The sequence below is a fragment of the Typopeltis vanoorti genome, chromosome 1 (genome assembly GCF_054136105.1).
Source record: "Typopeltis vanoorti isolate ZY-2024b chromosome 1, IOZ_Tvanoo_1.0, whole genome shotgun sequence".
NCBI classification, from domain to species: domain Eukaryota; kingdom Metazoa; phylum Arthropoda; class Arachnida; order Uropygi; family Thelyphonidae; genus Typopeltis; species Typopeltis vanoorti.
In genome coordinates, this window is record NC_143549.1 from 36,076,809 (window position 1) to 36,095,756 (window position 18,948).

Consider the following 18,948-nt stretch of genomic DNA (forward strand, 5'->3'; position numbering starts at 1 on the left):
TCTCAGGACTCTCATATCTGCGGTCTCTAGTCTTTGGTCAAGTGTTTTACTTCTGACCCAGCTCTCAGATCCATAAGTTAAAACTGGTTTGAACACTGGTATATAGCTAATTTAGTGTTCCGACTAATTTCTCTCTTATTCCATATGAATTTATTCAATTGACTTTCTACCATATGAGCTTTGTTGATTCTATTGTCTATTTCTATATTGAATTTACCATCTTCACTAAAAATCGTGCCTAAGTAGATGATATGTTTTACTTATTCCACAGGTTCTCCATTCACAACACAGTTGACATTTTCAATGATTCTGCCTATTTTCATTGTCTTTGTCTTTTTATTGCTGACCTTAATACCATATCTATTACAACAGTTATTCAATTTAGTCAGAGAATCTTGCAGACTTGTAGCAGATTTATTTAGAAGTATAACATCATCCGCATAAAGCAAAGAGCTGACATTAACATCTCCAATTGTGATGTCATGTTTAATACCGCTTTCCTTCATAATGTGATCCATATAGATAATGAATAACAGAGGGGATAATGTACATCCTTGTCTCACACCAGATTTAACATTAAACCATCTTCCTGTACTTCCTTCAATTCTAACTGCTGACTTACAACTCAAATAAAGACTAAGTATTGCTTGTTATAATGCCCCATTGACACCATATAACTGTAGCGTATTGAACAGCTTCTCTCTTAGCACCTTGTCATATGCCTTTTCCAAATCAACAAAACTTAAATATAGATCTTTATTATATTCCCATGCTTTCTCAATTATTTGTTGTAAAGTGAAGATCAGGGTTTAGCATTCTTGCATTTGTTTCTGTATTCTCTAAGAGCAAAAGCTGACTTATTTGGCAGGAACTTTTGATTCACTGCCTCTTTAACTTCTTGTGTCCACCATAGAGTTCTAATTTTTCTATCCTTGCGGACAGCTTCACCACATGCCTCTCTAGCTGAGTCAATCAGTGATTTCTTCAAGGCTTGCCACTGAATCTCAAAGGTTTTGTCCCTGTTCTCAAACTCTTTCATTTTTTCTTCAATAATCTTTGTGTATTTTAATCTGCAGTTCACATCTGAGAGTGCTCAACTTTTATTCGCTTTAAAACTTTCTTACATGTTATTCTTTTCAATATGAAATTCAATTTTATCCTGCTCAAGACTAAATAGTTGGCGATATAGTTAGGCCTAACCATATTGCCAACAACGTTAGACTGGATGTAGTCGGTGTTCTCACTAAAGCCAACCCTCAAAAAACCAACTTATCCAAAAACGAATATGCTGCCCTACAAGAATTGAAAAACAACAAAAAAATAGTAATCACCAAGGCGGATAAGGGAAACGCCACTGTAGTGCTCAATCAAAAAGACTACAAAGGTAAGCTAACTGCTTTAGTACTAGACCGTACAACTTACCTCCCCATTGAATATAATCCGACCAGCTCTCAGATTAGAACTCTCCACAGACTCCTTAAGAAGGTCACTTCTTGGCCTGTGGAAGTCACCAACAAACTAAAACCTTGTAACTCTAGACCCCTCCGATTATATGGACTCCCAAAAATACATGAACAAAATGTGCCATTGCGTCCCATAGTGGATGGCATTGATTCCCCAACATATAAATTAGCCAAACATTTAGCCAAAACGCTCACACACTACACTGGCAACACACCATCACACATAAAAAACTTAGCCCACTTTAAAGCCAGTATAGAAAACCTCACACTCCAACACACTGACATAATGGTCAGTTTTGACGTCTCCTCCCTATTCACTAATGTCCCACTCAAAGAAACCCTAGAGCTCATCCAAGCCAAGTTTCCTCCCGATATCTCAGCCCTATTTCAGTTCACAATGAACTCGGGCTATTTTGTTTGGCAAGGAAAGTTCTACAAACAGATAAAGGTACAGCCATGGGTTCACCGCTTTCCCCACCCTTGGCCAATTTCTTTATGGAGACATTTGAAGAGAAAGCCTTAAACTCCGCCCCACAAAAACCCACTATTTGGCTTCGTTATGTGGATGATGTGTTTGCTATTTGGCCACATGGCCCAGACACACTCCACTCCTTCCTAACACATTTAAACAACCAACACCCCAGAGTCCAGCTCACCTTAGAAAAAGAGGAAAACAACACCCTCCCCTTCCTAGACACTTTAATCACCCACCAGCTTGATAGATCTTTGGTTTTCTCTGTTCACAGAAAACTCACCCATACTGGCAGATACATTCACCAGCAGTCCCCCCCCCCCCCACAACAATATGGGGTTATAAAAACACTATATAACAGGGCAAAATTAATCTGCTCAGATGACAAGGCCCTAACTACTGAACTAAACCACATCCTCAACACTTTCTTAGCCAATGGCTATAACCCCAAAAAAATCCAAAAAATACTAAAACCAGTAAACCACAACACCCCCCCCCTCCACAATAAAGATTACACCAAGTCTATCACCATCCCCTACATCCAGGGCACCTCTGAGAAAATAACCAATATCCTCAAAAAATATGACCTTACTTCCTGTTACAGACCATATAAAAAGTTGGCATCCCTTATCCGCTCTACCAAAGACCAACCACTTCCCCTAGACCTACCTGGTGTATACCATGTCCCTTGCAGCTGCAAATTGTCCTACTTTGGCCAAACAGGCAGAACAACAAATATCAGGATTTCAGAACACCAAGACTACATCCGGTTCCACCAGTACAGCCGCTCTGGGCTGGCAGACCATGCCTTAGATACCCACCATAAAATTCGTTGGAAGAAAACAAAAATAATTCATCGCAGCAAGTTTAAATACGAAAGATTATTCAAAGAATCTTCAGCAGCTCTAAAAAACGTTCCTAACCTCAACAAATTTGGGTGCATGAAACTACTCCAAATTTGGGAGACTTACATTATGAGAACTTCAGCCCAACTGCCAAGACTACCAATTTAGCCTGCCAGAGGGCACCATTAGGACTTTAGGAACAATATTAGTTTCTTGCTTTCTTCCTCATTTGCTTTGTGTTAGTGTCTGCGTGCACATACCATATCTTTATGTTCCTGAAGATGGCAATGTGACGTTGCCGAAATATAGAAGTTATTCATTAAAGTTACCTTTAATTAATATACTTTATATGCGTTGTTAATTCCGTAAACTACAATAGATTTGTTGGCATTATTATTGGTGCTGCCAAACGAACTATTCCAAGATGTTTTAGGAGAGATTATATTCCAAGCTGGAATATAATCCAGCCTGGAAAGACAATATAAAGAATTCTCTTCTAGTAATAACCCTACAGTAGCCACTGAGCTGCTGAAGTCTCTCAACAATGCTAGGAAAGACAAGTGGATTAAGACAATGAACAATTTTAATTTTACTCATTCCAGCGAAAAGCTTCATCCCTGATTAGAAAGCTTGATGCTAATACAAGGACTTCTGGTAAACTGCTCTCCATAAATCCAAAACACATTACAAAGCATATAGTTTCAATGACTAAATATCCTCAAGATAGAACAGCTACGAGAGAGGTGAAACAAAAACTAAAAAATCTTAAAACAGATTTTCCACCATTGTCACTATTTCAGGCTTTCACTTCCCAGGAACTTACCCAGGCAGTTAACTCACTGAGGACCGGGAAGGCAGTCGGATTGGATGTCTACCCTGAATTCATTAAGAACTGTGGACCAAAAACTATTAAATGACTTACTACTTTGTATAATAATATCTTGGAATCTGGCATGCTTCCATCAATTTTTAAAAGATCTAAAATCATTGCTGTCTTAAAACCTGGCAAAGACCCTACAATTGCTTCCAACTATCATCCTTTCACCTTGTTAAGCATCAGCCTGAAACTTCTGGAAAGAATAATTTACAACAGAATTTCTCTAAGCATACATATTAGAACTCCTCAGGAACAGGCTGGCTTCAAACCTGACAGAAGTTGTTATGATCAAGTGCTAGCCTTGACAACCTTCATAGAGAATGGTTTTGAAAAACAATTGAAAACAACAACAGTATTCATGGACCTCTCTGCTGCCTATGACACAGTGTGGAGAGAGGATCTTATTTTAAAATTCTTAGAAACTATCCCATCACCAAAACTAGTCAACCTAATTAATCAAATGCTAGCAGACAGATGGATACAAGTATCTCTCAATGAATCCAAAAGTAAATTCTTTAAGATTAAAAATGGCCTACCTCAGGCGTCAGTTCTCGCCTCATTGCTTTTTAACTTATATATTAATGATATCCCAGTGACAACATCACAGAGATTCATGTATGCTGACAATATTGCCATTGCAACTCAACATTCTACATTCCAAAAAGCTTAGAACATCTTAACTGAAGATCTAGCTGTACTTGATAAATACTTTAGACGATGGCAATTACAACCCAACCTGAACAAAACTGAAGTTGCATCCTTTCATTAAAGTAATATCCAGACCAACTATATCCCAAAGGTTTACTTCAGAAATAACCTGGTGAAATATAATAATCATCCAAAATACTTAGGAGTTACCCTAGACAGAAGTTTGACATTTAAATATCATCTAGAAAATATCGCTGGAAAATTAAAAACTTATAATATAATGCACAAACTTGCTGGAACTTCTTTGGGTGCTGATGCAAACACACTGCGTACTACCGCACTGTCTTTAGTCGATGTCCAGCTGAATCAAACTAAGAGGATAATTTCTGGTGCTCTAAGATCTACTCCTGGCTACTGGCTCCCAACTCTCAGTAATATAGCCCCTCCCTCACTTCATAGGACCCAATTCAAAATTAAAAACTCATAATAATATAATGCATAAACTTGCTGGTACATCTTGGGGTGCTGATGCCAACACACTGCGTACTGCTGCACTGTCTTTGGTCTATTCTACGCTGGTACTTCTTGGGATGCTGATCCCAACACACTGCATACTATTACATTGTCTTTGGTCTACAGCAGAGTACTGTGCTCCTGTGTGGCTGAACAGCACACATGCTTCTTTAGTTGATGTCCAGCTGAATCAAACTATGATAATCTCTGGTGCTCTAAGATCTACTCCTGGCTCCCAACTCTCAGTAATATAGCTCCTCCCTCACTTCATAGGACCTGAAGCCTTAAACAAATTATGGATAAAAATAATTGGAAACAGTTCCTTGCCTATCCACCAAGACATTTCCTTCCATACCTCACAAAGATGGAAATCCAGGTGCACTACCTGGAGGAGTGCAATAAAAATGAACACCCAGAACTTCGACCTATGCGCATCATGGGGAGAGTATTGGCTTCAACATATCTGCAATCTTCAAATACCCATTTCAAATCCAACACCTCGTTTGGAGGGCTTCAATCTCCAAAGACATGTATGAACCACTTTAAATCGGACCAGAACAGGACATGTAAGCATCTCTTGCTTAAATGGAACTGGTCCGATACTCCAAACTGTGAATGCAGAAGTGGGATCCAGACTATCGATCACATTGTACTTGAGTGCCCTATCTACTCATTCGTAGGCACTAAAGAAGACTTTTTTAAACTGACCCCAAAATCCATGGAATGGATCTGGAATTTATGGATTAAGCTCTGATTCCTGACTCTTAATTTTTAATGTTTAATCATTTGAACCTATTGTACCCTTTTAATATGATTTTTAAAATTGTTTTTGTGTTGTTTTATGTAATATGTATGTAATACCCTGAGACCTGTACATCATATGCTAATAATAATAATAGTAAATAAATAAAGTAGGAGTGAGATAGATAAATGGTGAAATCAAACAAGCAGCATAACAAAAGAAGTTGTCATGAAGGATGTACAAAACAGTTCGCAGTGAACAGGTGCATGAAGAATATAAAGTGCAGGCCAGAAAAGTGACAAGCATGGTTAAAAAAGAAAAAGTAGAATATGAGAGGAGATGGGCCAGTCAGGTCAAAGCTAATCCAAGGGAATTTTTCTGCTATGTGGGAAACAAGAGGAAAAATAATTATAGCAGTTTGATGCTGGTGGATAGTAATGGTAGCAGAGTAACCATAGAAAATGATATAGTGGAATTATTTAACAAACACTTCAGTCTATGTCATAGTGGTGTGAATGATGCTGTGCAATATGTAGAAGGGAAGCAAGAATTAGGAGAATTAGAGGTGTATTAAGTGTTGCTTGGGTTAGATACTAATAAGGCTGTGGGAATAGATAACATATTACCATGGATTTTTAAAGAATCTGCAAAAGAGTTAGCAATACCCTTGTCTTGGTTATTTAATGAAAAGCTTGCAGTGAGGAAGATTCCTAAGGAGCGGAAAGAAGGCAAAATAATGCCTATCCACAAGTATGGTTTGAGAACAGAAGTTTCAAATTATAGACCACTGTGTATGTCTATAATTTTCCAACACTTTGATCACATCAAAGTGTTGGAAAAATTGGTTAGAAATAGAATACAATATACCGAGTTGATCGCCATAAGATTCTCTATGATGGTCAGCATGGATATGTGAAGAGCAGATCTTGTTCTACCAATCTGCTTATGGTTTACGATAAGGTGACGAATGTGTTGGCTAAGGGAAAATCATATACAGTGATATTCTTGGACTTTTGCAAAAACATTTGATAGATTATCACATAAGTTGGCACACAAGCTGCAGAGGATAGGAAGAGATGATATATTGGTTAGATGGATTGGAGATTGGCTCTCTGAATGATACCAGCAAGTTGTATATGATGGAGCAATGTCTCAGAAAAGTCGAGTGCTCAGGGTGTTCTTGTGCCTCTATTGTTTAACAACTAAGTTAAACAGTACAGGCACAAGAACAGAAACCTGAGGCACTCGACTTTTGCAATTTACTAGCCATTGCAAAATGCACTGGACTTTGCAATTTACTAGCCATTTGAAACCCTTCTTTAATTAATCCTGCAGTGATTGGAATCTCTTCATGATCACCTTTTTTCTTTTTCAAGATTCTCAAGGACAGCTTCTATTATTTCATCATCACTAACAACCTTGTCAACCATCAATTCTTCAATATCTGCAGACAAAAAAATCAAGTCCTTCTCCGTCAACTGCATGTGCTAATCTGATGATATTGGGATATTCAGTTGTATGCAAACGTACAGAGTTTTTCTTTTTCACACATTCTGGCCAAGTAGCCTTCCAGCATACATTTAAAGTTGATAGTTTCAATTTTGATAATGCCAATTTAGCAAATTTGATGCAATCCAAAATAAAAAATTTCTTCCACTCATCAATAACTGTCAGTAAATTATCCTTATCTAGTTTATCCAACATGTATTGGATATAATTTTTTTTTTATAGTAATTTTATAATTTGCAGAAAATAAAATAAAATTCCACGTTCAGGTGTTCTAAAACAGAATGGCCAGGCACATTGTCTATAATCAATAAAACTTTAAAGTCCAGATTTTTTTCCATCAAATAGCGTTTAACTTCTGGAACAAAACATTGATGGAACCATTCATTAAACATTTCTTTTGTAACCCAGTTGTCTACATTCTGTAGCGTAGAGTAATCCCTGATATTTAAAACATCGGGGGGGTACCGAAATTCAAGTTTAAGTACATATGTACCATTCTAGGAAATGATAATTATAATGGAAATACCCTTTTTAACAGAAGTGAATTCAAACAGAAATTTTAAAAATAAGCACCATTTGAACCATATTAAATCAAAACGTATTGTGTAAAAAGAGAATTAGTGTAAAATCTTGTATAGAAGGAATTTTGTTCAAAAATTCCTTTTATACCGATTTTACTGGAAAACGAAAATCCATACAAAAATACTTGTGGTTAATCGTGTTATAGTTAGGTAACATGGAATTAATTTAAAGTGAATTGTTAAATAATGTAACTGCCAAAATTCTGTAAAGAACAAAGAAAGTTTAAGTGTAAATTAAATTGTGACAAAGGAAAGTTCCAGATGGATTAACTTATGACCTAAGGCAATCACTATCGCGAAGGTCAAGTATATATGGGGTTTCCCTCCTTATCGCAACGACAAAAAAAGTGGTGAGTGCAGACCCACGAAATACCCAAGGGAATAAAATTGTGGAAGGACCCAAGGTCGATGGAGAGATATAAAAGGGGAGACATCAACCAGAAAAGAAAAACCTCGCCTGAGTTTTTTTTCAAGAAAGACAGTTCCGGAATTCAAGCTGCCACGTTTCCAGATGATCTCAGAAATAAAAAGTGACCTCATCATTCCCAGAAAAAGGTATCCGTGTGTGTAGTCAAGAAAGGGAAAGAAGCAGCAGATAGTGATTTCAAGAATCTATTAGTGCTGACAAACAAGACGACTATATACAAAGTAAGATTTAATATATTGTTTTTCATTAAAGGCAGAATTTGTGATGGAGATTTCTTTAAAGTTTTTATGTTAAAAGTATTTGAGGACTGAAGGCATTTAGCTAATCATTGAATTAAGGTGAAGTGTCAATATGCTTAGAATTGTTTATTAGCTAAGCCTGCCTTTTGTTTAGCATGTGTAAAATTGCTCTGTGTGCAACTAAGTGACAGCTAAAGTAGTACCATAGACAAGGTGTGTTAACAGAGAATTGTTTTAATTAAAAGAAACACACATATTAACCACAGTGAAAATTATTTAATTGTAAGTATTTCATCCTAAGTATCTTAGGACATCATCAGTACAGTAGTTTAAAACAAACAATAATATACAGTTAGAGCACATGATTATAACAGAATCTCATTAAACGTGTGTAATGTGTTACCAAAAAAAAAAAAAAATTAATTATTTAACACAATTTTGTATGACAATTTCCCATACTTTTGGAATAATAAGAACGTCGTTGCGGTTTAAGTTTGGTCTGTGTAGTAGGACTTCAGAACTATCTTTGTACAAATGTTCATGTTTATATAAAGATCTATGTAAAAGTTTAGACTTTTCCCAATGGATCCTATGGTTTGGATTTTCAATTCCGTGTTGAGAGAGGCCAGATTTCTGCGGTTTAAAAAGACGAATGTGGTCTTGATGTTCCGAGACGCGTTTCTGAACAGACCTACTTGTCTGTCCAAAGTAAGACAATTTGCATGAGCATGGAATTTCATAAACACCAGGCAACATCAAAGGTGAGAGTTTGTCCTTAGGAGAAAGTAACAAGTTGTGAATTTGGATGATAGGTTTGTAAGTAGTGGCAAAATTGTATTTCTTCATAATTTTAGAAAGACGTTTGGAGATTACCTTCTCCTAAGGACAAACTCTCACCTTTGATGTTGCCTGGTGTTTATGAAATTCTATGTTCATGCAAATTGTCTTACTTTGGACAGACAGGTAGGTCTGTTCAGAAACGCATCTCGGAACATCAAGACCACATTCATCCTTTTAAACCACAGAAATCTGGCCTCTCTCAATACGGAATTGAAAATCCAAACCATAGGATCCATTGGGAAAAGTCTAAAACTTTTCATAGATCTTTATATAAACATGAACGTTTTGTTAAGTTCTGAATGAAGCAAAAATTAAATTAATTTACGTTTCCTTCAGATTTAACATGGGCTTGCAATTTTGAATCAATTATTGATATATCAGAATATACTAGACACTTGTAATTTCACTAAAATATTACTAAGCTGAGAATCCTTCATTTAATATGTTATATTGTAAAGTATTGTAAATTACTTAAACCTTACTGCTTAAGTGTAAGTACTTATAAATTGCTGGGAGAAAGAGATAATCTGATTAAATAAAAGTGGCCGGATTCTGAACATGTGCAACAAAGAGTACAGGTGCACCCTTTTGGTAAGCAAGAAGCTCCCCCCCACACACACACTCAGAAGAGTACGCTAAGGATTCCGTGTGTGGTGCTCAGTACTGTGTGACGTGATGTCACGTGAAAAATAGGAGGAGAAATGGATGACGTATAGTGAATGTGTGGCGCCAGAAAAGCTCTCTTATTCTTATGTTTATGCTCGCTTACGCTCTGGATTTCGTGCCTTCTTGATGTCCCCCTCGGATTCAAGACAATGACTGAGGAACTTTGCCGTGGATTTCCCGAAAATTTACCGGTTGGCGACCAGCCCAGCAGAAGATAATCACCGATGCTTATGGAGATATCGTTACAATGTTGAGTGAGTAAGTGCAGATTGAAACCTTGAAGAATGACTCAGAAAAAGACGAAGGAACGTGGAGTCGACGGTAATTGTCCAGACGAGATATGTAAGGTGGCCAGATAGTTTCCCAGCAATTGGTAACGGTCTATGTTTTTTATATGTAAATATGTATTAGAAGGATATCTGTAAATTTTAGGAAGGACTCTAGAGAATGTTTCTTTTAATGATAGAGTAAGTTATGAGAAATTTGAGTATTTTGTGAAGGAAATAGTGCAAGAGCACATGGAGCCTAGAAATTGTCTCTTTTAATGATTGAATGAGAATTATGAGAATTTTCTGAGAGAAATTGTATGAGAGCACGTGAAGCTAATTTAGTAATTCAGTTAACAAATGTCTTTAGTATTGACGAATAAGTGTGTTCTTTCATGTATAAGTTGAAAATCATAAACGAAGTTCTTTGTCATGCATTCTAAGACAGATATAGAGAATCTGAATAATTAGTGCTCATTCATTAGCAATTGCAGGATATTTAATCAGAGTGTATTCATAATGTGTAAAGTGTTTCAATTGAATTAAATGTTTTTGCTTTTTAAGTTTAACTGATGACTTGCCTGATTTTCTTCTCTATTGCACTTTCTCATAAAATATGGACCACAGCGGGAGATTAATTTATAGAGAGGCTACGACTTCAAACATAACCTACAGTAAAATAAGATTGTATGTTAAACTGTGTTCTGGTTCCTTGATTCTATATTCTTTGTTATTCTAGGATTTGGGGTGGAGCTGTGAAAAATAAATTTTCCCTGAATCCGAAAAAGGAATTTTGAACCAGTGAGAAGACAAAGGAAGTGATGTTAACCATTAGTATTCCCTTTGTCCCCCAAACCACTAGCATCGTTCTTATGTGTAAAGATCGGCCAAGAGAGATATTGAAGTTAAGAGAGATAAAGATTGTACTATAGAAGATTTTACTAAAGGAACACATACAAGTGCATTTAAGATTTAAGAATTAAGATTTGACAAAACGAAAGTATTAAGTGAAGAGAATAAAGATTTTACAATGGCACAATAATAAAAATTTTACAGTTTATACACAGAAAGTTCTGAAGCCCTACTACACAGACCAAACTTAAACCTCAACAACGTTCTTACTATTCCAAAAGTATGGGAAATTGTCATACAAAATTGTGTTAAAAAATTAATTTTTTTTAGGTAACACGTTACACACGTTTAATGAGATTCTATTGTAATCATGCGCCCTAACTGTATGTTATTCCTATTATTGTTTGTTTTAAACTACTGTACTGATGATGTCCTAAGATGCTTAGGATGAAATATTTACAATTAAATAATTTTCACTGTGGTTAATACGTGTGTTTCTTTTAATTATGATCGCACCACAGGTTTCGTTATTTATAAAAGAGAATTGTTTACTTAAGAGGATCAATTATAATTCCCAATATATCTTGCTGTAGAAGTATAGAGTCTGAGAAATATTTGCGTGTTTAGTATTAACCCTTTTGTACATTGAATTTGCATGAATAAATTGTTTTGTTGTTAAATAATTTGCCTGATTTCTGCTTACCAATGCACTGCTCATAAAAATCGAATCTGTGTGACCTAGAGTGTTAAGTAGCCACAAGTGAAAGTTAGTATTTTTGCGTTGCTAGATTTAGTAATAAGTAAGAAAGGAAAACTCCATGTTTTGTTGAGTGTTTTCTTTGGAAGGATATTCAATTCCTATCTATGATTTTTGATGGCACAGTCGATACACAAATAAGTTTTTAACATTCAATATAGAAAAACACCAGTAGTTCAGACAAAGAGATTGGCTCCAGCCAGAGGCAATTTCTTAGTTCTGAAATTTCGCGCATGTGTAAAAGCATAATTGCGGCCTTGAAACAAAGGGGGAATTAAAGTTGAATGAGAGGATTAAAAATGAGAGACTAATTCAGGCAACATATTAAGAAGACTGAGTCACGACTGTTAAGGGTAAAAGTAAAGTTAAATTAAAGTTAAGATAAGTTTTGAACAAAGAATAAAACAATTGTTTTATTCTTCTCTCTCTATATTTAAACCAAACCTAGTTCAAAAACAAACCAGACTAGAAGTATACAATACATTAGCCCTACCAGTCTTAATGTATGGAAGCAAAATCTGGACAATAAAACAAAAAAACAAACAAAGATTAACAACTACACAAACGAAGTTTATGAGAAAAACTACAAAGTATACCCTATTTGATCACAAAAGAAATGAATAAATTATGAAAGAATTAAACCAAGAACCAGTAATAGAAAAAATTAAAAAATATAAACATAAATGGAACATGTTCAAAGAATGAAAACAGAAAGATTACCAAAAAACAAGCCATTAGGAAAAAAAAAGAAAACCAGGACGTCCTCTTAAACAATGACTTCTAAGGCTGGAACAGGCCATGCTGGCCTAAATCCTTGATACGCATGATGATGATGATAAAACAATTGTAATAAAATTTTACAATGGCGTAGATAACAAAGATTTAATATAAACGACATATTTTTACATTAGCTATATATCTCCATATCCTAATGTGTAATACCTCGCATTTATTAACATTAAAACTATAACCCTACTCATTTATAGAAGTCAAAAGTCCATTCAGATCTTTCTGTAGAGAATCAACATCAGCACTACACCTGATAATTGTACCTAACCCTGCATCATCAGCAAACATTTGAAGATCCCCAGTGAATCCACATGAAATATCATTAACAACTAATCCTTTACTTACACATGATTCAAATACTAAATGAGCATGAACTGAAATGGTACGATAAGAAGAATTATACAAAGATCTAGTCAAAACGGGATCTCAATGATTAATTACAGAGTTTGTGATATATATATATAAAAAAAATCAACCTTCAGAATTATTGGAAATGAGTGCTAATTTAATTCCTTTTACTGAAGAAAACGTTTCGCCATTGCAGTGTTTCAAGTGATGGAAATGATTTAATTCCAGTCTCACACAAAAGAATGCAGCTACTGTCAGAAAGTGATGGCAAATACAATTCGACTAATAACCACATGCGTGGGTGTATTTGGGCCTTTTCGAATTTCTGTTTTATTAGTGACACACTATTTTCTTTAAGAAAGATACATATGTATATACTTTAAATAAGTATTTAAAATAAAAAATATTAAAATTAAAATTAAATAGTTTTATTCAATGATTTTCATATGTTTTGTTTGAAAATAACTTATTGTTCATATTGGGTTTTCACATCTGGAACCATTCTTCTATTTTTTCTTATGCACTGTATTCTTTTTTACATGGTTTTCATTTACAGAGTTTTTTTCCTGGACTTTACCATGTAAGCAGAGAATTGGGTGTATAATTGTATGTACTGTATTGGTGGAGATGTACTTCAGGAAGTGGATAAGATTTGAAATCTTGGAGTGATGGTGAACAGTGGACTAAAGTTCTGAGGGCAAATTGCATTGCAAAGACTGCACATCGTATAGCTGCTATCATAAAAGTACACTGACATGTAGGGATAAGGAGGTGTTGGTTTCTCTATATAAAGCATATGGACTATTGTGGTCAGATTTGGTAACCTAGTTTTCAATGTGATGTGGAAACACTACAGAGGATCCAAAGATGAATGATCAAAGTGATGTCAGAACTCTGGAGTGTTGCTAATGAAGAGCATTTGAGAGAATGTGATTTACATAGGTTGGTAGATAGGAGGAAAAGAGGAGTATGATAGAGACCTTCAAGTTAGTTAGGGGAGTCCATCAGATTAATATGGAACAAATTATAAAAAGAGTGGATGTTAAGATGGGAAGGAGGAGAGGCCATCCCTGGAGGTTGTATAAAGATGCCGGGGGGGGGGGGGTGAAGAAGGATGTGAGGAGTAGATTTTTTACATGGAGAGTTGTTAGGTGAGTGGAATACATTGCTTGAGTGTGTTGTAAGTACAGATAACGTAAATAACTTCAAAGCACATTATGATAGACATGTTGCTGATTGAGTAGGCCTCCCATGCATGACTCCATGGATGTTACCAAACAATAATAATTAAATAAAATAAATGATTATTATCCCTAAATCTGTTCCTGCCTTTAAATAAAAATATCAGGTCTAAGTATCCATATCAGGAAAGTACTAGTAAAGTATTTCAGAAATCTGATGAAATAATCCTAACAGTCAGTACTGTATATTAAATTACAAGGATTATCATATTAATTGACACAGAATACATAACGGAATACAAAAAATTATAATTCTCACCAGAAAAGCTCTTTTCAATAAAGAGTGCCATCGGTCGCAGAGGTTCTGCTGCAGAAGTCAAAATCACACTGGATGGCTCTTCTTGCTATTTAAAATTAAAAGTCATATTACTATATATTTTAATAAATTTTAAATGCCATAAACTAAAACATCAGCACAAACTTCATAATCTATCATCTTTAGTTTATGCTTGAAGTAAAAAAAAAAAAAAAAAATCCAGAATATTTCTATCTGTAATCATGATGAAAAAGTGTTAACTTTTTCATTATGATTACAGTAAACAATAAATGTTCAATATTTGAATATTTATTGTTATTAGCAAATCTCCAATGGAAAATAAACAAATTTGCATGTGAAAGATGTTCATGACATTGTATACAGACAGGTATCAACTTTACAACAAACTGCAACAGTATCAAAATGTAAACAACATACATTCTTCTGGACATGAATATTGCCATACATTATGAGAAGAATTACTGCAGAGACCAATTTTGACATTTAATTTGTTTAAGTATCCAAGAGTTCCAAAAACTGTAAAATAGATCACTCTCTCTTATACCTCTAAACCTGAATTGCTCCAGGGTCTGTATCTCCAGTGTCTATATTGGCTCCATGAAACTGTGCCAGCACTACACAGTTGCAGACAAACCCCCACTAATATGCTGGAGCTACACCCAAGCCAGTCACTCAAGCCTAGCTGGTCTCAAGATTTTGACTCATTGCTCTCTACAGTCCCAGGACTATAACATCTCAAGATACTCTTGTATTTATTTCAACTTTCATATGTATTGTTATTTTCCATCTGCACACTGAGTAGACATAGCTCCTCTACTATCATTAACAGGTACTTCTTGTCTTCTTTTCCTCCTTCCTATCACCTGGAAGATTCTATATTCTTCCATTTCTGTTCCTGCCTGGTCATCATCCTCAGATAACTAAGTTTTGGCAATGCCCATTATTCTTGGGCACACCAACTCAATGCTACAAACTATGCATCCTTTTTCTGATATACTATATGTTAGTATACAAATACAGTTAACTTCATAATTATCCTATCATATTGGGAAATCTATTACTTGGTCAGTTAAATGAAGGTAAGGTTAAAAGGATGTAATCATATAGTGATTCCCCCGTGTGGCAACCAGGGTTAAAGAATAGCCCAAGCATGTTGTAAGAGGCAGCTAAAATGGGTACCCAGTACCTTGGGGTACACCCTGCCTCCAGGGGACAAAAATTTGGAGGCCTAGTCCTCCAGGTTTGGGGTTTGGTAATGGGTAACAATCCATTCTTGTAAAAAACATCTCGTTAAGAAAGCTAAACAATTGAAAGCCAGACTGACTTCAAGACCATGAAAAGGTTAATGAATTTTGGAACATGGAATATTAGACAATGTTAAAGGTAGGGAAAATGCAAATTATAGCAAAAGAGTTAAAGAAATATGAATTGAATGTTAAAGCATTACAGGAGATAAGATGGAGAGGAAAAGGAAGAATAAATAAAAAAAAATTATATTATGTATTATAGTGGTGCTGAAGAACAAGGAAATTATGGAGTAGAATTTATAATTAGAAAGAAGATAGTAAATTCAATTTTAGGATTCATGCCAATAAATGAAAAAATTTGCAAGTTACGAATTAAAGGGAAATTCCATATCACTTTTATTAACGTATATGTACCGACTGAAAATGCCGATGAGATTGTGATAGATCAATTTTAAGAATTTACAAGAAACATGTGAAAAAAAAAATGATGCATGAAAATATTAGGGGATCTTAATGCAAAAATAGAGAAAGAAGACATATTTCAGAATATGTCTTCTTTAAAGTAGTTTACATGAAGAAACCAGTGAAAATGGAAATACTTATATAATTAGCAATATCAAATAAACTTAGAATAAATAATGAGTACATGTTTTCAACATAAGAAGATACATTTGGATATTCCAACAACCAAAGAATGTAATCAAATAGATCACGTCCTAATTTTGACATGATGGGTAAGTTCAGGTTATGATGTACGAGCATACAGAGGAGCAAATTGTAAATCTGATCATATGTTAGTTAAAATTAAATTTATAAATAGAACATCAAATGTAGACCAAAAGAAAACTGAAAAGATAAAGAAATAGAATACTGAAGCATTCCAAAATAGGGAAATAGTTGATAAATATAAGAAGAAAATAAAAGATAATATTAAAACAATAGAAAAAGGAAAGAATATGGAAGAAAAATGGGACTTAATCCAACAAACAGTCATAAATGCAGCTGAAGAAGAAATAGGCAAGTATAGCAAAAATAGAAATAATGTTGAAAGTTTATTTTTCACTTAGTTAGAGTATAATAAATTTAGTTTAATGCTTTATCCAAGTGTGAGCAAACAGGGTTTGCGCCTGAAAGTATCTTCAGGACTGGGGTAAGGTGGTACAACACCAGAAAAACTCCTTGCAAAGGTGGAGCAAGCTACCAACACTCCTGTCTCAGTATCTCCCCATAATGCAAAACACATCTCCTTGCGGATATGCCTAATGTTATGCATTAAGGGAAGGGCCACAACCCGATACTGAGACAGGAGTGTTGGTAGCTTGCTCCACCTTTGCAAGGAGTTTCCCTGGTGTTGTACCACCTTACCCCAGTCCTGAAGATACTTTCAGGCGCAAACCCTGTTTGTTCACACTTGGATAAAGGATTAAACTAAATTTAAAATAGAAATAATAGTTTGATGAAGAATGCAAGGAAATAATTGAATTAGAAAAAAAAAAAAAATATATATATATATATATTTAAAGGAGCACAAAAAATAATAGAGAAGAATATGAAGAGAAAAGAAAGCAGGCAAATAAAATTTGTAAAAAGAAGAAGAAAGGAACAAATAGTGCAGTATAATGAGAAAACAGAAACTAGAAAATTCTATAAAGAATTAAAACAGTTAATACACAATTTTGATACACAAATGATAGGATGTAAGGATAAAAAGGAAAAGTATTAACTGAGAAAGAATTAGTTAAAGAAAGATGGAAGGAATATTTTAAGGAATTATCTATGATGACAGCAGAAGAAAATAAGGAATATGAAAAACAAAATAATTGTAGAAATGTAGAAGAAAGAATTCAAGAAACAACTTATAAAGAAATAGTGGGAATAATAAAACAAATTAAAAGTTTTAAAGCACCAGGAGTAGATGAGATAACAGGAGAACTTATACAGAATGCAGGTGAAATCTTATGGAAAGAAATTTATTATTTGATATTAGATATATGAAAAGAAGAAAAAATCCCAAATAACTGGAAAATTGGAATAATCCAACCAATATATAAAAAAGGAGATAAGATGAATTGTCAAAACTATAGAGAAATTACATTATTGAATGTGACATACAAAATCTTATCAAGTATGATATATAAAATATTAGAACCATATATAGAAACAATAACAGGAGAGTACCAGTGTGTTTCAGAAATAAAAGATCCACAATTGAATATATTTATGCTACAAAATATATATGAAAAATGCCTATATGAATATGATACAGAACTTCATGATTTATATATTGATTTCCAACAAGGCATTTAATAAATTAAATAGACAAGAAATTATTCATACCTTGAAAACACTGGGAATACCAGGAAAATTAATTAGATTAATTAAAATTACACTAGAAGTATCCAGAGCAGTAGTTAAAATACAAGAGGAATTAATGGATCCCTTTGAAATAAACTGTGGAGTAAGACAAGGAGATATACTCTCAACAAGTTTATTTAATTTGGTACTTGAAGCAATAATAAGAAAGTTAAATATGATAGGATTTATTAATAATAAATTAATACAAATATGTGCATATGCAGATGATATAATAATAAGTCACAGGAGAAAAGATTTAGAAGAGAAATTTGAAGAACTTAATAGAAATGCTAAAGAAGTTCGATTACAAATTAACAAACAGAAGACAAATATATGCAATGTGGAAAGACAATAAATAAAAACATTACAAGATATAATATAGGTGAATACAGTTTTGAAGTTGTAGATAGTTTTAAATATTTAGATTCATTAATAACAACAAACAATAATATATCCAAAAAAATTAATAGCAGAATCATAGCTGAAAATAAGTGTTATTTATAAAAAAAAAAAAAAAAGATTAATGAGTAATAAGATTAATTTTAATTCTAAATTGAAATTATAAAACAATTATAAGACCTGTAACAACATATGGATGTGAAACGTGGCCATTAACACCAAAAGATATTGATAGATTGAGAATCTTTGAAAGGAAAATATTAAGGAAGTTATATGGATCAATAAAAGAAGGAAATGGGATATGGAGAATTAGAACAAATAATGAATTTGCACAACTAACTAATGGTTAAGATACAGTAAGATATATAAAGTCACAAAAATAATGTGGTTGGGGCATATAGAAAGAATGGAAAAAGATAGAGAAGTTAAAAAAATATTTGAATGGAAACCATTACAACAAAGGTAGAACCAAGAAAAAGATGGATTGACGATGTACAAAAAAATCTTACAACTCTAAAAGTTAATTGGAAGAATATTGCAAGCTAAAACTCATATAAAGAGCAGTAGAAATAATAATGTAACAATGTAGAAATAA

General features: G+C 34.1%; 1 protein-coding gene across 1 annotated transcript in view; it reads right to left on the reverse strand.

Moving 5' to 3' along the window:
• The window catches only part of LOC150109888 (uncharacterized), a 67,296-nt gene that overhangs the window by 21,396 nt on the left and 26,952 nt on the right, over window positions 1-18,948 (reverse strand). The window contains exon 2 of the mRNA XM_090415687.1: window positions 14,335-14,419. Within this exon, the coding sequence (XP_090271813.1) occupies window positions 14,335-14,419 (85 nt within the window). The remainder of the gene's footprint in view (window positions 1-14,334; window positions 14,420-18,948) is intronic.